The sequence below is a fragment of the Heloderma suspectum genome, chromosome 5 (assembly GCF_057233095.1).
Source record: "Heloderma suspectum isolate Gila_16-S chromosome 5, 16-S_ref, whole genome shotgun sequence".
Taxonomy (NCBI): Eukaryota; Metazoa; Chordata; class Lepidosauria; order Squamata; family Helodermatidae; genus Heloderma; species Heloderma suspectum.
Window position 1 is genome coordinate 20,847,259 of NC_139462.1, and position 22,260 is coordinate 20,869,518.

The window sequence follows — 22,260 nt, forward strand, 5'->3', positions numbered from 1 at the left end:
ACTATGAGTGCTACTCCATTTCTTCTAAGGGATTCTTGCCCACAATAGTAGATATGATGGTCACCTGAATTAAATTCGCCCATGCCTGTCCATTTTAGTTCACTGATTCCCAAGATGTCGATGTTCAATCTTGCCATCTCATATTTGACCACCTCCAACTTACCTTGATTCATTGATCTGACATTCCAAGTTCCTAAACAATATTGTTCTTTACAGCATCGGACTTTCTTTTCACCACCAGACACATTCACAGCTGAGTGTCCTTTTGGCTTTGGCCCAGCCGCTTCACTCTTTCTGGCGCTACTTGGAAATACCCTCTGCTCTTCCCCAGTAGTATATTATTAGACCTATTATAAGAGTTTTAAGACCAAAATTGTATCAGCTTGGGCCATCTGCACCACGTACAACGATATGTCCCTCAACTACTACTGCCTTCCTTTCCAACATAAAACTCAAATCTATATTAAGCTGCAGTCCTATACCCACTTATCTGGGAGTATGTCTAATTGAATGAAGTGGGAATTACTTCTGAGTAGACATGTAAGTCACCCTGTAATACTTAATACCATCTCAAGTTCACTTTAAATTGGGCTTTTCTTGAAGTCAAACACACTGAGAAAACTCCCTATTTTTACAGATGTGTTTCCAGGAGTGTACCTGATTTTTTAAACTGGGAATGCCAGACATTGAACCTGGGATCTTTGCGTGCACAAAGCATGCTCTACCACTCTATGGCCCCTTTCCAAGGTGGCTGGCTCCTCCTTGCCACTGTGAATGCTTCATGGGATGTGCTCGTATGACTGTCATGCACTCCTGTTAGAGATTGTTTGTGATGTGATGATTGATGCAACAGCTCCCCCAGTCAGCTTTTTGTCCGCTTTAAAACACACACAAAACCCACAGGATTTTGTTTGTTTTCTTTTTCATTATCTGGAAGCTGTAAAACCCCAATGGTATAGAATGAGTAAGGAGTGGCCATTTGTTCCATACAAACCTGCCTGGCAGCTGATATTATCATTGGAGGCCCTTCTCTGCATGTTCCTGACTTCAGAGGCTGTGGAGTCCCCTCCTGTGGGAGATTCACTGAACACCTCCTTCTTCTAAGGAGCCAGACAAAGGCTGTCCTGTTAATCCAAGCTTTGGGTGATGGTTTCTGCCTGTTAATCCAAGTTTTGGGTAATTTTTTCTGCCTTAATAAGTATGGCTGTTATTGTGGTTGTATGAGGGTGCATTCCTATGCATGTTTAGACAAAAAAAAGCCCCACAGCAACCAGCATTCCTCAGCCTGCCATGTTGGCTGGGGGAAGCTGGGAATTGTAGGGCTTTTTTCTGTCTAAACATGAGTAGGATTGCACCCTTAGTTTATTTAGGAATAAGCCCCTTTGAACTCAGTGGAACTTACTTCTGAGTAGCCATGTATAACATTGTGCTCTTGGGCCATTTACTAGTAAGCCCCACTGATAGAATTGTACTATTAGCCTGTGGTGGTTGTTTTTTCTGTTTGACAGCTGCTGGAGTGGTCAGACCTTGTTTTCACCAGCTGTTTATTGATATATTGACAGCTGCCTAGTGTTCTTTTTTACTGACATTATTATATTTTTTTGGGGGGATTTGTTGTCATAATTATTTCTTGTTAAGCCACCTTGAATTCCACTTTGTGGTAGAGGAGTGGCATAGAAATATGTTAAATAAATACATTTTGTGAATCTTTGGTTTCATTTTAATTCTTGGAAGCTGTGTACCCTACACCTGCAGCCAAGCTGTCATCACATCTAACCAAATCTTCCGATGTTGCTTTGTTCAATTGGTATTTGAAAAGGGGCTTGCAGGAATACAGAGCGAAGGCTAAAATGTGGCCAGGCCTTCGGGGGGAAGATGCTGAGAGGCAATAGCAAGGTGTTGGAGGAGAGCTGTGTGCACCGTGTGGCCTGCCCTGCACCCCCTAAGTAGAAGATGCTACCCCATCCCTAGTGCTGAAGGGGGAATCATAGAATAGTATAGTCATAGAATAGTAGGGTTGGAAGGGGCCTACAATGCCATCGTTTGAAAACGTTTTCAACGAAAGTTGAAACAAATCAACTGCCAGCCCATGAGAGAAGATGCCATCTTGTCCTTTGCTGTAGGCAGCAAAATGTCTTGGGGTGGCCCTGCTCTTCCATCCTGCGCCCCCTAGATGTGTTGGCCTCCCACTCCCATCATGCACCGGCCATGGCTGGCTGGTGCATGATGGGAGTGGGAGGCCAACACATCTGAGGGGCCTCGGGTTGGGGGAAGGCTGCTTCCAGACACACACCCAGGTCATCCTGAGATCACAATGCAGCCGTGAGCGAACAATGCGGTGGGCGGGCAGATGCGCTTTCGCGGCGCGCCCAGAGGTGCTTTTGTAGAGGGATGCCCAACGCGCAGGAGGAGGCGGCGGCGGCGGGTTGCCTCCTTGGGGGTTCGGGGCACCACGCTCCTCCCTCCTGGCCCGGGTTCCAGTGCGGTTGCCCGGACGGAGCACCAGCCGGGCGGAGGTAACAGCAGCTGCAGTACTGCTTCAGTTGGGCGAGCTCGTGGGAGAGGAGGAGTTAAGTGGGTGGCGCGGCAGAGCGCCCGGCCAGAAAGAAAGAGGCTGTGGCCCAGGAGGCTCGGCCCAGTCCGCCTCCTCCAGCAGGCCCGCGAGGAGGGGCTTTTTCCCTGCCGGGGGAAAGCCGGGGCTGCTGCATTGGCAGGTCAGCCGGGGTCTGGCCCGCCAGCTCCGTCCCCTCCGCCGGCATGGAGGAGCTCTTGGCTGTCGCGCTGCGGCTCCTGAGCCTCTGGTTCTCCCTGGCGTTCCTGCTGATCGTGCTGCCGTCCGTCTTCGGCGTGTCCTTGGGGATCTCGGAGCTGTACCTCAAAGTCCTGGTGAAGATTTTGGAGGTGAGTCGGGGGCGCGCGGAGAGCCGCGGGGCAGCGCGGGCGGAGCAGCCCTCTGCGCCCAGAGTCGGGGGAAAGGGCGCCTCTCTCCCCCGCTCCCCGCCTTGGGACCAAAGGTATGCTTTGCTGGCAGGTCTTTCTCGCTGCGCCTCTTGCCTCCAGAAAGCGCTGACCTTCCGTGCATGATTCAGCGCTCTGTTGCGCGGGGAAGGGCGTGAGCCTCTGTGTCTCTCCCCTGGATGCATTGCACGTCAATGGCTATTCGGTTTCTGGAGGGAGCGGGAGGGGGGCCTGCGCAGGTTTTGGCGAGCGGACAACGGTGGTCCTCTAGCAATCTCCTCTCCCCGCTCCTCCCCTGCAATCCTAGAGATTCAATTCGGCCGGGGAGCGAAGCTACGCAGTCTAACATTCATTCGTTGTAGTTGCTGTCATTCATTTCCCCAAACCTATTCTGGGGTGGGGAGAGTCGAGTCTAATAAAAGGCTGCCAGACCCAGATGGGGTCTGTTTGTACTGTTTCGCGGTTCTGTTAGTTTCCTAACACCCCTCTCCTGCAAAAATCTAGTGTCGCTATTTATTTTTAAATGTCGGCGAGCTGCCTTGTGGATCGTTTCCTTTTAAGGGAAAGGTGACCTAAAATATCTTAAATAAAATAAACCTGGAGGGCCTTCATTTTTATAGGCCCATCAAGATCCATTACTCTGATGGGCACTAGGGAGGGACTTTTTGATGGTGGTCCCATATTTGCATAATTCCCTCCCCAGGGTGTCATCCCTATTCACTTTGAGCTGAGCCCTGAAAATCTGTTTCTTTTTATCTGCTTTTACTTGAGATGTTGGGCTGTGCATATAATCCTTTTAGGGGTTCATTCCTATTCATGGGTAGACAGAAAATACTACAACTCCCAGCCATGCTGACTGTTCTGCTTTAAAATTTGGTTTATATGAGTCACTGTGCAGGGTTTTGTGGTCTTTTGAGGCTGCTGATCTAATTTTATTATCATAATGAGATTATTTTAGTTCTGTGTTTCTGATTAAATATGTGAGCTGCCTTGGGAAGGCTTGGCTCTGAAAGGTGGCATTAGAAATACTGGAAAGAAATAAATACATACATAAATCATTTGCTGTAATACAGAGCATCTGCAAGGCATCCTTCTCTTTAGTGTCTATATCTCTGTTCTGTGCAAATTTTGGCTTGGCTGCTTTTCTAAGGCTGCTTTGCATCATTGTGGGGCTTACCTTACTACTCCCTTCACATTGCCTGTACTGTACTGGAGCCAGAACGTTATTTAAAGAGAAAGACTGTCACAAATAGTTCGAAATTGCTAATTTGGACTTTAAAAAGAAGAAGCCCCAACTAGGGGTGTGTTAAAACAAAATGGATGAGTTTTTAATTTAACCTAAGATAAGAATAGATGTCTAAATGTTAAGTGATTTCTTGCACTATTGCAAATGCAGGCTTGTGTTTAAGCGCTGGCCTGGTAGCCATAGACAAGTGGGAATTGCATACAGGTGAGTGCATGGAATTCCACACAGGTGAATGTGCAGGCTCTCAGAGCAGGAATGGGAATCTTCCAAGCAGGCTGCTAGAGGAGGGATGCTCTTTCTTATGTGGCCAGTATGGAAATGCATCTTTTGGTCCCTCTGTGGATACTGATTATTTTTTGCAGGCCAATAACTTTGGTGGGCTTATTTACAAGGCTGTACAAATTAGAACTGATGGAGAATAGTGCATAAAATTGGGAAGTGACCATAGTTCAGTGGATGAGTACATACTTTGCAATCAGAAGTCCCAGGCTCAATCCTGGCATCTCCAGGAAAAAAAGAAAAAGAATTGGGTAGCAGGTGATAGGAAAGATTCCCTCCCTGAGATCCAGGAAAAGCTGCTGTCAGTCAGAATATGTCAGGGGTAGGCAACGCAGTGTCTGCAGGCAGCAATGTGCCCTCAGATGCCTTCCTTGGTGCTCATTGAAAGAATCTGCTCCGCCTAATTTTTATTTTATAAATATTTTTATATTTTCTTACTGGCAGCTGGGATTGCTTCAAAGCAAAGTGGAAGCCTCTAGCTGCTGCCATCTTAATATCCCATGAATGCCTCTGAGGGAGGTTACTTGTCCTTTGTGACTAGCGATGCCCACCCATGGCAGCCATTTTGGGGTTGCGCCCAGAACAGTTGTTCATATTTCCAAATGTGCTCACAGGCCCGAAAGGTTGCCTATGCCTGGAATACAGAATATTGGGCTAGGCAGTATAAAGCAGATTCCTGTATTTGTATTCTGTGCAGTGAAGTCCCCAGTGCAAATTTATCTCCTCTGCCATGCGCTCATTAAGGGCGCAATCCTATGGGGACAGGCGGCCGCCTCTGAACTCGGATATGACCACCTATCCAGTGCAGGGCAGGAGTCATGAAGGGGATTCTTCCCTCCATGCTTCTCCTGCCCTGCATCGTCTGTCTAGTCGTGGGAAGGCGGAGTTGGGGAGTAGACTGCGTGGGGGAGGAGGCTGCCAGATGACACATAGGATGTATTGTACTGGCATTTCCGCCTTCCCCGCCCTGGAATGCCCCCCCGCATGCCCCATTTTGGCTGCTCCGCGCTCCTCTTCAGAGCGGGGAACGCAGGGCGATTCTGCACTGCCTGCAAGGCAGCACGGAAGGGGAGGAATGGTTGGTTCTCCGGGAACTTACCTCTGAGCGCAGGTTCTGAGGTCGGTTCGTGGAAAACCAGATATCCTATGGCCATCTAGCTGCTGACTAGCGGCCATAGGATTGCTCCCTAAGTGGCTTTTGGTGAGCTGTGCAATAATATGGGATTCATAGTGTCTTGCCATACAGGGATCTTGAAAGGATTGCTGGGATGATGCATGCTGCTATGAATGCCATAAATATTATTTATGCTGATGATGAATGGCAAAGCCAAGCCAATAGAACATAACAGGTTTACAGCGAAACTATTCATGGAGCAGATAATGAAAAGTCTTGTTAAGAAAACAATGCTAGCATTTAAATGAGAAATCTAGACGCTTCCATTAAAGTGATTTTCTTTTGCCTTGATAAAACACATGATGGTATTGGGTGGTAAATTCAGCTGCTGGACTACTGTCAAGCCCACACAGTCTACTGTCAGCGGTTCCCAAGCCAGTTGACACCTAGCCTCTGTGGAATATCGGTGATCTTCAGGGAGCTTGAAACCTGATACTCCAATCAACCATTCAAGGGCAAAATCAATGCCCTCTTAAATCGTCCTGCTTACAATTCATCATTGAGAGGGTAGTTATGGCATCTAGGTTTATTTTAAACTTGCAACTGGCTATTAATGAATCTTGCTTGTTGGGACAACGAAAACAGGTGTCTAGAAGCTCAAAAGAAGCCTCCAGTCAGATGCTACTTTAAGACTGGAGATGGTAATAAAAGTTCACCTTTTGGATTCCAATTACTAACTTACGGAATAACAAAACACTGCAGTATCTTCTCTCATCTGAATGTGGTTCTAATTATAGAGTGCAGGAAGAGAGAATGGATGTTATTGCCTTCTGCCGGTAGAAAGCTTGTGAACCAGTTGCCTTAGGATCAGAGTCATGGCTACTCTACTGCAGCAAAGCCCTAAAAGTGATTCACCCTTATTTTTTTTTGGTGTAAATGCTTAGGCTGCAGTCCTATACACACTTACATGGGAGTATGTCCCATTTAACACAGTGGGGCTTACTTCTCAGACATGCACAAGATTGCACACTTTGAGCTGTATCTTTGGTCTGCCATGCAACATTAGCCTTGCAGGCCATGGCATTTCATCAGCATGACAAAACACATTTTACACTAGATTTTGCACTGAAGGTTCCAAAGTATTGCTCCAGCAGCTTCATTCTGCACCCGCCTGGACAGCATTCAAGGGCAATCTTGCAAAAACCATACTACAATTGCCATACTATGACACTGCCAGACCCAAAGGCCTTGTCATGAAGCAAGCATGGTGAAAAGTACAGCTACTCCTGCCACCTGGAACCCCTCACCATTTGATAGTGATGGGCCAAGACATTTGTCTCTTTCTCTCAAAATACTAGAACCCGGGGTCATCCTATGAAGCTGTTTGGTGGGACATTCAGGAAAGATAAAATGAAGTTCTTCTTCACACAGCACATAGTTAAACTATGGAATTTGCTACCACAGGATGTAGTGATGGCCACCAATTTGGATGGCTTTAAAAGGGGTTAGACAAATTCCTGGTGGAAAAGGCTATCAGTGGCTACTAGGCTTGATGGCTATGTGCTATCTCCAGTACCAGAGGCAGTAAGCCTATGTACACCAGTTGCTGGGGAAAGTGGGTGAGAGGGTGCTGTTGTGCTCATGCCCTGCTTGTGGGTTCCTGGTCGACATCTGGTTGGCCACTGTGTGAACAGAATGCTGGGCTAGATGGACCCTTGGTCTGATTCAGCATGGCTCTTCTTGCGTTCTTATGTACCCGAATACTGTAAACCTAAGGCATACTTACTGGGAAGGAAGTTCGATTTTATTTTTGGTGTATAAAACCCTAAGCAACTTGGGACTAGGATATTTGAGAAAGTGCCTTCTCCTTTACCAGCCTGCACAGTCACTAAGGTCTTCAGATTAGGCACTCCTGGTTGTTCCGAATGGACCTGCAGTCTGTTTGGAATCCACTTGGAGTAGAACCTTTAGTGTATTGGGTCCTTCTCTATAGAACTCCCTGCCTATTGATCTCAGGCAGGTACCAACATTGCTTTGTTTTCAGCACCTGCTGAAGACATTTTTATTTAAGCAAGCCTTCCCTAACTAACCAGCCATGGCCTTATTGGCACAAACTGATTTTAAAGGGTTTAATTCTGCATCATCATCATCATCATCATTATTATTATTATTATTTCTGATTGCTCACCACTTGGATATTTTATTGGATGTAGAATGGTACATATATCTTGTGAATCAGTCAATGGAGCTCCCTCTTCAGGATTGTGTTGTAAGTGCCCAGGAGGGGTCAGATGCTATTCATGATAGGGTCAACTGTAAATAGGGAAGCTTTGGACAACTTGCTGTTCCCCAGTCTAATATTCCTCACAGCGGCTTGCTATGAGGGCAACGTTGGATAATCTCATGTAAATGTCCCTGAACCCCTTGGTGGAAGGAAGCAGTAGATTTTGGCTGGATTCCAACCCCCCAAATAGCTGAAAGAAATCAGCCTTGGAATGGGGGTGAGACTGGGCATGTGTATACAGGGAGGACAACAGAAGAGCCCTGCTGGATCAGACCAAAGGTCCATCAAGATCGGCCTTCACAAACCTGACACCATCCAGATGTGTTGGATGGTAACTCATCATCCTCAACCGTTGCCTGTTCTAGCTGGGAGTGATAGGAGTTGTAGTCCAAAACATCTGGAGGGCACTGGGTTGCAGGAGGCAGTTCTAGATCCAAGAGTAATAGTTGAGGACACTTTCTTTTGTTCAGGGATAGGCAAGAAGACAGGTGTGACTAGGAATGGGAGCTGAAACAAAGGGTGGAGTTGGAGCGTCATAACAGCTTCATTTCCTGTTGCCTTCTGTAGTTGTATGTTCCAAGAGTTCTTCAGTCTTGGATGGGACCAACTATGAAATAGGGAATCCCTTATTTTATGTATGTATGTATGTATGTATGTATGTATTATTACAGTTATATCCCACCTTCTTTCCTCTTGCAAGGTCCTCACTGTGGTTTACAAGGTTCTCCTCCTCTCCATTTTATCCTCAGAACAACCCTGTGAGCTAGCTTAGGCTGAGAGTCAGTGAGTGGCCCATTGTCACCCAATGAGCTTCTTGGTCTAGTAGGTACTAGAACCTTGATCTCCTGAGTCCCAGTTGAACACTACACCACCCTAGCTCTTACTGTTTGATCAGACTTTTGAAATGAGGCTGTTCCTGGTGCATCCTAAAAACCTCTGCTTACATTTTTGATGCATCGTTCTGTTAGGCTTTTTGCAAAGATGACTGAACTCCACTATTACTGTGCCTTTTGATGCTTTTGTTTACATGCTTGCAGAGCATGCCTTGTATGTATTTTTGTTGGACTTGCGGATCTATGGGCATGTGTACATCTGGGTGGATCTGGTGACTTTTTTCCACCTGTGCGCTGCAGACTAGAAGGGAAGAAAACAATTGCCAGACTTCCCTGCCAAGCTGTCGTGTAGGTAGCTCATCATTTGGTAAAACGTGTATCATCCCTCATTTCCTTGCCTATTGCTTCAGTACTCACTTATCCCTTTTCCTCTAGAAATGAGTTGCCAACCTCTATTTTCTTGTTTTGTAAGGCAGGGGTAGGCAACTTGGAAAAGGTGCAGAAAAGGGCAACAAAAATGATCAAGGGGCTGGGGCAACTTCCCTGTTAGAAAGGTTACAACATCTGGGACTGTTCAGCTTAGAGGAAAGGCAAGTGAGAGGAGGTATAATAGAGGTGCACAAAAGTATGCATGGTGTGGAGAAAGCAGGCAGGGAGGCATTTCTCTCTCTTGCATAATACTAGAACCTGGAATCATCTTATGAAGCTGATTGGTGGGAGTTTCAGGACAGTGTGGTGTAGTGGTTAGAGTGTTGGACTGGGACTTGGGAGATCTGGGTTTTAGTCCCCCCTTGGTCATGAAGCTCACTGAGTGACTTTGGACGAGTCATTGACTCCCAGCCTAACCTATCTCACAGGGTTGTTGTGAGGATAAAATGGAGAGGAAGAGGATCATGCAAGCTGCTTTGGGTTCATTGCAAGAGGAAAAAGGTGGGATATAATTTGTTGTTGTTCCTTCATACGGTGCATAGTTAAACTATGGCATTTCCTACTACAGGATGTTATGGTGTCTACCAATTTGGATGGGTGTAAAAGGGGATTAGAAAAATGAATGGAGGATAAGGCTATCTGATGGCTATATGCTCCCTCCAGGATCAGATGCGGCATGCCTACGTACACCACTTGCTGGGGAACATGAACAGGAAGGTGCTATTGCATTCATGTCCTGCTTCTGGGTTTCCCATAGGCAGCTGGTTGGCCACTGTGTGAACATAATGCTTGACTACATGGACCCTTGGTCTGATCCAGCAGGGCTTTTCATATGTTCTTATGTTAACTTGGTTCCCTCCTGAAGTTTTGGACAACAACTCCCATAATCCCTTAACGTTGACCTTGTGGGCTGGGGTTGATGGGGTTGTAGTCCAAAGCATTTGGAGAGCAGTGGGTTGTCTATCCCTGCTGGCTGGTTTCAGACACTCGGAACAAAGTGGCTCCCTCGCGGGTTGTCTTGCTGGTTTTGTAGTAAATTTTGCATTGCATAATGCACAGGTATGGAGAGAGGTAAACTGGCAGTGTGTCTTTTCCCGTTCTTGAATGTGCATGAGGTAGTAGCCATACAAGAACATTTATTTGCTGCTTTTCCCCTACAAGTGAAATCAGACAGAATGTTTTGTCATGCCATTATGAAAACCTAGCCATCCGAGCTGGAAGTTGGCCATCCTTCTTTAATGACCCAGCACCAGATGTTTAGCTGCCAGCTTAGCACAGAGCAGGACACGTTGTTCAAAGGCAACAGCATCAAAAGGTCAGTTTGTTTACTCAGCAGAGTCAGGGGTGACCCTAGACTAGCTGCCTGCAACTGGTAGCCATGCGGTCTGCGCCTCCACCCCCAAACCCCAAGGGCAGATCTAGGCTGGGATTTTTGGTAGATTGGGAAACATTTCCCCCCTATTTTCTGTTTGATGTTTTTAAAGTGTATTTATTTAAACAGAGTCATCATTATTCAGTGTTTCTGTCCGTTTGTTTGTGTTTGTCTAACCAATGTTTCTGAGATAAGATAAAACAGACACAATTTTTTTCATTTTTATTTGTATTTTTTAAATGTATTTCCCCCCCTCAAATTTGGCGCCCCACTTAACTTGGCGCCCTAGGCAGCTGCATAGTTTGCCTATATGAGCAGGCAGCCCCTGAGCAGAGTTCTGTGGTAAAGCTCTCCTTAGACTGTACTAGGTAACGGTGGGGTGGGGGAATTGTATGCCTTCTCTGTCTAAGGGCGCAATCCTATGCATGTTTAGACAGGCCTACAACTCCCAGCATACCCCAGCCAGCCATGCCGGCTGGGGCATACTGGGAGTTCTTTCTCCCAGGGTTCCTATTCTATGTGGAGGGAGCGTTCAGATGTATATCCGAGGAAGGCTTGACCATGTGATCCTGGTGATTGTATAAACTGATCTGAACTTTTGAGTGATGGTGGTTTATACCTCTGCTCTGATTGCATTGCTAAATTGTAGTATCGGTTTGGCTGTGGCGCTGCTTTACTCTGCTAGAGGCAATTCTATGAAATAGATTTTTTTTTTGCCTGTCTCCAAGCTGTGAACCACATAGTTGTTCTTAGAAGTAGGCGGTTTGGCTTGTTAGGCATAGGCTGCTCTTTTTTCTGCTGCGCGTCTTGGCAACACTGAATTCCCTGTTCTACTGCTATTATATAGCCAAAACAATATCAAGGTATGGAACGCCTCTGAGTTATCTTGAAGCAAAACACCAGTTTGCTTGGCATGCTTACCCTGTAGCCATGCCTAAATGCACATGCTCCATTATTTTGAAGTATCTTGCTGCAGGGAATGGAGGAGAAATTAGCTTAGTTTGCATTGTGCATGGTGTGAATAGAAAGTGGATAGGGAGGCATTTTTCTCCCCCTCTCATAGCACCAGAACCCAGGGTCATCTCATGAAGGTGATTGGTGGGAGATTCAGGACAGATAAAAGGAAGTACTATATCCAACTGAATGCAGAATTCCAGAGAATAGCAAGGAGAGACAAGAAGGCCTTCTTAAATGAACAATGCAAAGAAATCGAGGAAGACAACAGAATGGGAAAGACTAGAGATCTCTTCAAGAAAATCGGAGATCTCAAGGGAACGTTTTGTGCAAAGACTGGCATGATAAAGGACAAAGAAGGCAGGGACCTAACAGAAGCAGATGAGATTAAGAAGAGGTGGCAAGAATACACAGAAGAACTATACAGGAAAGATCTGAATGTCCCTGATAGCCATGATAGTGTGGTCACTGAACTTGAGCCAGACATCCTAGAAAGTGAAGTCAAGTGGGCCTTAGGAAGCATTACTAACAACAAAGCTGGCGGAGATGACAGTATTCCAGCTGAGCTATTTAAAATCCTAAAAGATGATGCTGTTAAAGTGCTGCATTCAATATGCCAACAAATTTGGAACACTCAACAATGGCCGCAAGACTGGAAAAGGTCAGTTTACATTCTAATTCCAAAGAAGGGCAACGCCAAAGAGTGTTCAAACTACCGCACAATTGCGCTCATTTCACATGCTAGCAAGGCGATGTTCAAAATCCTACAAGCTAGGCTTCAGCAGTATGCGAACCGAGAACTACCTGAAGTACAAGCTGGGTTTCGAAGAGGCAGAGGAACTAGAGATCAAATCGCCAACATTCGCTGCATCATGGAGAAAGCAAGAGAATTCCAGAAAAACGTCTATTTCTGCTTCATTGACTATGCTAAAGCCTTTGATTGTGTGGATCACAACAAACTGTGGCAAATTCTTAAAGTGATGGGAGTACCAGACCACCTTACCTGTCTCCTGAGAAACCTGTACAAGGGTCAAGAAGCAACAGTAAGAACCGGACATGGAACAACCGATTGGTTCAAAATTGGGAAAGGAGTACGACAAGGCTGCATATTGTCACCCTGCCTATTTAACTTATATGCAGAGTACATCATGAGAAATGCCGGGTTGGATGAATCAGAGGTCGGAATTAAGATTGCTGGGAGAATTATCAATAACCTCCGATATGCAGACGATACCACCCTAATGGCAGAAAGTGAAGAGGATCTCAAGAGCCTCTTGTTGAGGGTGAAAGAGGAGAGTGCAAAAGCTGGTTTGAAACGCAACATTAAAAAAACGAAGATCATGGCATCTGGCCCCATCACTTCCTGGCATATAGAAGGGGAAGAAATGGAAGCAGTGTCAGATTTTACTTTCTTGGGCTCCAAGATCACCACAGATGGTGACTGTAGCCATGAAATTAAAAGACGCTTGCTCCTTGGGAGGAAAGCTATGGCCAACCTAGACAGCATAGTAAGAAGCAGAGACATCACCTTGCCGACAAAGGTCCGTCTAATCAAAGCTATGGTTTTCCCAGTAGTAATGTATGGCTGTGAGAGCTGGACTATAAGGAAGGCTGAGCGCCAAAGAATTGATGCTTTCGAACTGTGGTGCTGGAGAAGACTCTTACGAGTCCCCTGGACTGCAAGGAGGTCAAATCAGTCCATACTAAAGGAAATCAACCCTAAGTGCTCATTGGAAGGACAGATACTGAAGCTGAAGCTCAAATATTTTGGCCACCTAATGCAAAGAGAAACTCTCTGGAAAAGACCCTGATGCTGGGAAAGACTGAAGGCAAAAGGAGAAGGGGACGGCAGAGGATGAGATGGCTAGATAGCATCACCGATGCAATGAATATGAACTTGAGCACACTCCGGGAGAGAGTGGAGGACAGGAAGGCCTGGCGTGCTATGGTCCATGGGGTCACGAAGAGTCGGACACGACTGAACGACTGAACAACAACAACAACACAACTTCATACAGCGCATTGTTAAACTACGGAATTCACTGCCACAAGATACAGTGTAGACCATCAGCATGACCTTAAAAGGGGATTAGACAAATTGATAAGGCTATCAATGGCTACTAGTCATGATGGCTGTGTTCTCCCTCCAGTGTCAGAGACAGTATGCCTATATCCACCAGTTGCCTTGTGGGTTTTCCCACAGGTAGCTGGTTGACCACTGCATCAACAGAATGCTGAACTAGATAGACCCTTATGCCCTTCTTATGCTCATTTGAATGTGAATTTGCTGTATTTGCACTTTCCAAACCAAAATGCAGTTGTACTTCGATAGACACACTCTTCCAAATTCCATAGTGCAGTGTTCCAATTAAAAAATGCATACAAAGAAGCATGTATTGGGGAGAAATGCAAAAAATAAACTAAAAATTAGTGAAAACGTACAAAAACACATATTAGGAGGAAGTGCTTGGGAAAATGTGTATAGTAGGTAAAATGCTTACACAAATGCAGATTTTGGTGGTTGGGGTAGGTACCTTGAGGTAATCCGGGGTTTTTTGCAAACAGGCTGGCAAAAAGCTTCCTCAGCTATTTTAATGTTACAATGCTCCTTCCTAATCTCCTCCTCCCACCCTCTTTTGCACTTGAGTTCTTGATAAAATGGCTTCTTCTGCCATTGTGCCTCAAACAAGATAGTTGGTGATTATAGCTACAGCCCTTCAGGTGATTTCCCAAACTGTTTGACTATTGCAAGCTAGAGGAAACCATTTTTAAATCTGATTTGAGAAAAAATCAATTATAGTAAGCTTTTCTTTATATAAAAAAACTTTAAAACAAAATCTGAATATATGCATGCTAAAAAGTTTACATGTTCCCTTAAAACTGAACCCGTGACTTTTTATCAAATGTGATTGTAATGATCAGATAAGTTTATCAAATGCACTGAATTTGGGTAGATCTTTGATATGAAGAGCAAACTAGGCAAAATATTTGCTCACTTCTGAGGTCAGTCATGACTTCTGAGGTCAGTCATGACTGACCTCAGAAGTGAGCAAATATTTTGCCTAGTTTGCTCTTCATATCAAAGATCTACCCAAATTCAGTGCATTTGATAAACTTATCTGATCATTACAATCACATTTGATAAAAAGTCACGGGTTCAGTTTTAAGGGAACATGTAAACTTTTTAGCATGCATATATTCAGATTTTGTTTTAAAGTTTTTTTATATAAAGAAAAGCTTACTATAATTGATTTTTTCTCAAATCAGATTTAAAAATGGTTTCCTCTAGCTTGCAATAGTCAGTCATTATATCGGTGTACTATATTTTATCCCCTTCATGGATCACTGCCTTGTTGTGGCGAAGGGGCTTGCGTAACTCAGTGAAGCCATAAGCTATGCCGTGCAGGGCCACCCAAGATGGACAGGTCATGGCAGAGAGTTCTGACAAAATGTGGTCCACTGGAGAAGGAAATGGCAACCCACTCCAGTATTCTTGCCAAGAAAACCCCATGGAACGTATCACAAGGCTAAAAGATATGACGCCGGAAGATGAGCCCCTCAGGTCGGAAGGTGTCCAATATGAACTTGAGCACGCTCCGGGAGAGAGCGCAGGACAGGAAGGCCTGGCGTGCTATGGTCCATGGGGTCACGAAGAGTCGGACACGACTGAACGACTGAACAACAACAACTATATTTTATATATTATTATTATTATTTGATGCTGTGGGATACTGGGAAGTTGTCATTGTCTCCCACAAAGTAGGGAAATAAATGATTTGCCCGTTGATTATATGTTTTTGCTCCTGGCAAGTTCTGAGCATTATTTCTTCAGGTATGTATGTCATTTTTCTCTCTTGTGTGCACCAATATGGCTTACGTGTACCCTCCTAGATAGATCAGTACTTTTCACTTAGTTGTAAGTCGACATGTTTTGATGGTTATATTAACCAGCTAGTATGCACTTGCTTCTTTAGGAAATGTGTGTGGTATAAATGTGATTTAAATTGATTTCTTCTGTTGGTGAAGCATATTTGATTTTAATGAGTTTGTACAGTCCTTGCATCTAACAAGAACTGTGCATCCCATGATCATGGCCTGTAACTGAGCAATAAACACTTTTAACAACCTACAGCATTGCATTTCAGCCTCCTGTAAATCAGGAATGTAGGGGTGTTTCCTATATAAGGGTTTTACCCCTTATAAACGTCCACCCTTGATGACAAGCCATGGCCCACTGACTTCCCACTGCAGGTAGGATAACCATGTGTTACACTCTGCATGCAGGTTTCATGTTAAATTCCACACAGAAATATCTGTAATGTGTGAAGCTGCTTGATCCTTGTTTGCCTCTTTCTTTCTTTTTTTTATCAAGAGAGCAATCCCAATAGAAGTGCCTTGTTTCCAAGGCCAATTTAATCCTTCTCTTTCCCTCTGCCGCCATTTCCCCTTGAAAAATGGACACTTTGGGGTTGCCAGTTGACTTATTTTTGGACCATCCTCTCGAGAAAGTGGGAAGCCCCTAAGTAGGCACAAGGGAAGGGACTACTTCTCAATACCCCCCCCCCTTCAATCAAATCCATTTGTCAATGTACGTTTAGACCATTGATCTTTGGTAGATCGTGATCCACTGTCAGTTGGCAAGCTGTGGCGCCATAACTCTCTCTACATTATTTAAAATATAAAGGCTAAAATATATTACATGACAGTCCTTTGTTGCTGTATGCACAATGTAGATTCTGATACGAAATGTGAGGTCACCTCTTCTGAAGGTTGATTTCTTTGATGCATGACATCCATCACGATTGTACAATTTCAAATGCTTTTAATAATCGCCTCATCACTTTGGGTGAAGATGCTGAGATCAGATACTGAGATCCACCAGGCCAGTATCATTTCAGCTGCAGCAAGGAGGTTCACAATCTTGTGTTCTATGATTGTCCTCTTCTAAATGTCATGACCGATGGCAGGCATCTTAGAATTCAGTGTTACTTACCAGCTAATAAATAACCTGGACCACCTGGGACCAATAAACCTGAATCTGAGGATGGGCCCACCAAACTAATTGAAAGGCTGCAACCACCTTTGGGACGGGGGCGGGGGGAAGGGAGGATATGGCGAGAGATGAACTGATCCTGATAAAACATAGTAAAGGTTAAAAATAATACCACAGTTGGATATGTGGTGCTAGTATGGGTGATGTCTATGTGGAAGCATACTAGTTTTCTGGTGGCTCTGATACCCTGCTGATAATGTTCTGGGTTAGGATTTGGTGGGAAAAAATACGGCCATAAAAGTGCAGCAACCTCGAACTAAAAACAGTTCCTGTGAACATGGTTTTGCATATCAAAATGGAAAAATTAACACTTGGAAAAGGGAGCTTTCTATGAAGTAGCTCCTTAGGATCATTGCAATCTAGGAAAGAAATATACGGTTTGTTGTTTATTAATATGCATATTCCACATTTCCACATCTAACGTGACCCTCATAGCAGGTAATTATCATAAAAACACACATACCAATAAAACAGCATTAACAAATGTGTAAAACAGTAAAGCACACACCAAAAATAGCAGCAGTATAAAATCATCAAAGGCAGATACAGGAGCCAAATTACATCTGAATTAATATTGCTCATATGCCGCCTTAAAAGGTGATCTTGCCTGTTTTTCCCCCCTTCTTTCCAAATAGTGGGCCACGCTGCGGATTGAGAAGGGAATCAGAAAGCAGCAGCAGAAGGAGGCACAGAAACTGCCCATTTCAAATGGTAATATTTTAAAAATTAGAATTATATTCAGCTGTATTGCATAACGAGAAGGGCAATTTGAAAAAAAAAAAATGCCTGCAGTGTTAACTTAAAATGGTACTTGGCTGTAGGTCCATGAAAGAGGCCCTTAAGGGTTCCATTGAGGGTGAAAGTTAAGTTCTGTAAAATGAGGCTTTGATGTGATAAACCTGGAACCCCTATTGACTTCATTTTTGCAAATCTATAAAAGTTAATAGCCCTCCTGAGCACAATTGCTTGTATTAGTCATTTGGGATACCTGCTTTGTTTTTTTTAACAGGAGCAACTTTTGTAATGCTTTTGTGCCTGGTCACCTGGAGGCGATTTTTTTCTTGCCACAGGTGACGAGGTGAGTGGATGTTTATAAATGTGTACAAAATAACTTGGTCTGTATTGTGTAGAAGTGAAAAATGGTAGAAGTTCAGTAAGCAGAAGTAGTTGATGGAAGCTGATGATGTGTTGTATGCTTAACCTGTGCCTCCATTGGTAAATAATTCATGTATATTCTCCCTCTGGAGAATTCCAAGTGCTTTAATTGGTAGATTTATAAGCTAAATAGTTGATTAAACAGTTAGGTGAGAGTTAAGGTTGAGCTCATTCAGACTGTATGCCCCAGCTGTGGGCTGCTAAGGTTTGGAGGTGCTGAGATAATGATAAGCCAGACCCAGGTTGCTTACAAGGAGCCTTTATTGAGTACTTACAGCACAGAGGCATACCCAATGGTTGGATCAGACAGCTTCTCTGAACCCAGAGCCATGGGTAAAATGGGTTTTATACCATACATGTCAGCAGTGAGGCAGCATGACAGCAGCAAGCGTTAATTAGCGTTCACCTGCAACTTTCCCAGCATAGGCTAACAGTGCTTGTTCAGGAGGAAAGCAATGAGAACTTTCCCAGCACAGACACCTGCAGCTTTAAGGCAAACAAGCCTCACTTCTCAGGCACATCCTAGGCCCTGATGAAATACTAGCCTTCATTAGCATGGAATGTGCTGAGGCCGCGCTGTCGACCTTTGAGTCATCTCACATGCTCAGACGCCCACTAGCAAGGAAATTGCACTTATAATGAACCTAGGCCAAGCATTATGGATCTCTAGGCCCCTCTAAAGCTACAGGTGACTTGTTTACAGGCCAGTGGCCAATACACAGACCTAACACCAAACCATATTTTTGATGCTACATGGACGAGTCTTGCCACATGTTTGTGTGCTTTCTCTTCCTTTTACACATGCCTCCCTGTCCTGATTTGAGGCAAACCATAGTTTGCTATTTTGTCTGAATGATCAAACTATGGTTTGTACCTGTCCACAAGCCAGGGTCATATGTTTGTCGGTCTAGTATAATGCAGCCTCCTGCAACCTGGTGCCCTCCAGATATTTTGGACTGCAATGCCCATCACTCTCAGCCAGCATGGTCAGTGGTCAGGAATCCTGGGAGTTGTAGTCAAAACATCTGGAGGGCACCAGGTTGGGGAAAGCTGGTATAGCAGACAAAGTTTTTGACAAGCACTCATAGTCAACAAAAGGGTGGGAAAAGCAGTACTGGGGTACAATCTCAAAAACAATAGAATGATCTCAGTACGAATCCAAGGCAAACCATTCAACATCACAGTAATTCAAGTCTATGGCCCAACCACTGAGGCTGAAGAAGCTGAGGTTGATCGGTTCTATGAAGACCTACAACACCTTCTAGAACTAACACCAAAAAAAAGATGTCCTCTTCATCATAGGGGATTGGAATGCTAAAGTAGGAAGTCAAGAACACCGGGATAACAGGCAAGCATGGCCTTGGTGTACAAAATGAAGCCGGACAAAGGCTAATAGAGTTTTGCCAAGAGAACACGCTGATCATAGCAAACGCTCTTTTCCAACAGCACAAGAGGCAACTCTACACATGGACATCACCAGATGGTCAATACTGAAATCAGATTGATTATGTCCTTTGCAGCCAAAGATGGAGAAGCTCCATACAGTCAGTAAAAACAAGACCTGGAGCTGACTGTGGCTCAGATATGAGCTGCTTCTTGCAAAATTTCAGCTTAAATTGAAGAACGTAGGGAAAGCCACTAAACCATTCAGGTATGACCTCAATCATATCCCTTATGAATATACAGTGGAGGTGACAAATAGATTGAAGGGATTAGACCTGATAGACAGAGTGCCTGAGGAACTATGGACGGAGGTCCGTAACATTGTTCAGGAGGCAGCAACTAAATCCATCCCAAAGAAAAGAAATGCAAGAAAGCAAAGGGGCTGTCTGATGAGGCTTTACAAGTAGCTGAGGAAAGAAGGGAAGAGAAAAGCAAGGGAGAAAGAGGAAGATATATCCAACTGAATGCAGAGTTCCAGAGAATAGCAAGGAGAGGCGAGAAGGCCTTCTTAAATGAACAATGCAAAGAAATCGAGGAAAACAACAGAATGGGAAAGACTAGAGATCTCTTCAAGAAAAGTCGGAGCTATCAAGGGAACGTTTTGTGCAAAGATGGGCATGATAAAGGACAAAGAAGGCAGTGACCTAACAGAAGCAGATGAGATTAAGAAGTGGCGGAAAGAAGAACTATACAAGAAAGATCTGAATCTCCCTGATAGCACGATAGTGCGGTCACTGAACTTGAGCCGGACATCCTAGAGAGTGAAGTCAAGTGAGCCTTAGGAAGCATTAGTAACAACAAAGCTAGCGGAGATGACAGTATTCCAGCTGAGCTATTTAAAATCCTAAAAGATGATGCTGTTCAAGTGCTGCACTCAATATGCCAACAAATTTGGAACACTCAACAATGGCCACAAGACTGGAAAAGGTCAGTTTACATTACAATTCCAAAGAAGGGCAGTGCCAAAGAGTGTTCAAACTACCATACAATGGCGCTCATTTCACATGCTAGCAAGGTTATGCTCAAAATCCTACAAGGTAGGCTTCAGCAGCATGTGAACCGAGAACTACCGGAAGTACAAGCTGGGTTTCGAAGAGGCAGAGGAACTAGAGATCAAATCACCAAAATTTGCTGGATCATGGAGAAAGCAAGAGAATTCCAGAAAAACGTCTATTTCTGCTTCATTGACTATGCTAAAGCCTTTGATTGTGTGGATCACAACAAACTCTGGCAAATTCTTAAAGAGATGGGAGTACCAGACCACCTTACCTGTCTCCTGAGAAAACTGTACGAGGGACAAGAAGGAAACGTAACAACCAGACATGGAACAACCGATTGGTTCAAAATTGGGAAAGGAGTACGACAAGGCTTTATATTGTTGCCCTGCTTATTTAACTTATGTGCAGAGTACATCATGAGAAACGCCGAGTTGGATGAATCACGGGTCGGAATTAAGATTGCCGGGAGAATTATCAACAACCTCAGATACGCAGACGATACCACCCTCATGGCAGAAAGCGAAGAGGATCTCAAGAGCCTCTTGTTGAGGGTGAAAGAGGAGAGTTCAAAAGCTGGTTTGAAACGCAACATTAAAAAAACTAAGATCATGGCATCTGGCCCCATCACTTCCTGGTATATAGAAGGGGAAGCAGTGACAGATTTTATTTTCTTGGGCTCCAAGATCACAGCAGACGGTGACTGTAGCCATGAAATTAAAAGACGCTTGCTCCTTGGGAGGAAAGCTATGGCCAACCTAGACAGCATAGTAAGAAGCAGAGACATCATCTTGCCTACAAAGATTCGTCTAATCAAAGCTATGTTTTTCCCAGTAGCAGTGTATGGCTGTGAGAGCTGGACTATAAGGAAGGCCGAGCGCCGAAGAATTGATGCCTTCGAACTGTGGTGCTGGAGAAGACTCTTATGAGTCCCCTGGACTGCAAGGAGGTCAAATTAGTCAATCCTAAAGGAAATCAACCCTGACTGCTCATTGGAAGGACAGATACTGACACTGAAGCTCAAATATTTTGGCCACCTAATGCGAAGAGAAAACTCCCTGGAAAAGACCCAGATGCTGGGAAAGATTGAAGGCAAAAAGAGAAGGGGACAGCAGAGGATGAGATAGCTAGATAGCATCACCGATGCAATGAATATGGACTTGAGCACACTCCGGGAGAGAGCGGAGGACAGGAAGGCCTGGCGTGCTATGGTCCATGGGGTCACGAAGAGTCGGACACGACTTAGCGACTGAACAACAACAACAACAGGGAGACCTAGATAAAGATTTCTGCACAGTCGTGAAGCTTGCTGGTTGGCCTCAGATCAGTCACACTCTCTCAACTCAACCTACTTCACAGGACTGTTGTGAGAATAAAAGGGGCGTGTGGAGAGAAAAACCATGCATATTGTTCTCAGTTCCTTGGTGGAAGGATGGGATAAAAATGTAATATTAAATTGGATAAAAGATAGATCAATAAACTGTTCAGTTTTTTTTTTTACTTGATAGCATTAGTTTCCACACACTTGTACTCTGGTTCTTGGAACTTTGTCCTTGCTACTCATTAGGAAAATAGTTGCTTAATGTGACTTCCTTTTACTCAGATTTTGAAACTGTGGTTTCACCTCGCTGTGGCTGGCACACAGTATCATTGGGTCTTATCACATGACCAAGCAGTAGGCCATGAGTGACTTGAGGAAAAAAATTAGGCTGTTCTTGTTCCACCCAGAGGGCTTAAAGAAAGGTGGATGCTGTTCTGATGAATGTTCCTTCACGCCTGTGCTGTCGCATTCCGTTTTTCACATTCCTGGTATCCTCTGCAGCCTGCTCCAGTTCTCTCCAGAATGTAACCCCTAGTGCCACAGCAATGTCTCCATCTATAGCGAATTGTCACATAAAATGCTGGCCTCTGCTTGCATAATTCATCTCCCGTCGGGTCAGCCCTGAGTAACAGGATCGGGGGGGGGGGGGGCTCTTCTGTACCAGCTGTTGGCTTGAAGGATTGTATTGTTCCCTGAGGCCTCTTCCATATGTTACTTGGGGGCTTATGTTACATCGGGGAACCTTGGGCCTCTGTGCAGTTGCCACCTCTCCTTGCTGGTAGAGTTCCAGGGCCTTGAACAACTCTATGGCAGGCAAACATTCA

The 22,260-nt window shown here is 44.6% G+C and overlaps 1 protein-coding gene across 2 annotated transcripts in view; it reads left to right on the forward strand.

The window, feature by feature from the left end:
- Positions 1–2,601: 2,601 nt before the first annotated feature.
- Positions 2,602–22,260, forward strand: part of GPAT3 (glycerol-3-phosphate acyltransferase 3) — a 52,225-nt gene continuing 32,566 nt past the window's right edge. For both annotated transcript variants that reach the window (XR_014791962.1, XM_084855469.1), the window contains exons 1-2: positions 2,602–2,901; positions 17,158–17,233. Coding sequence is in view for 1 of the 2 variants with exons in the window: in XM_084855469.1 (XP_084711595.1) it covers positions 2,758–2,901; positions 17,158–17,233 (220 nt within the window). In the remaining variant the exon portion in view is untranslated. The remainder of the gene's footprint in view (positions 2,902–17,157; positions 17,234–22,260) is intronic.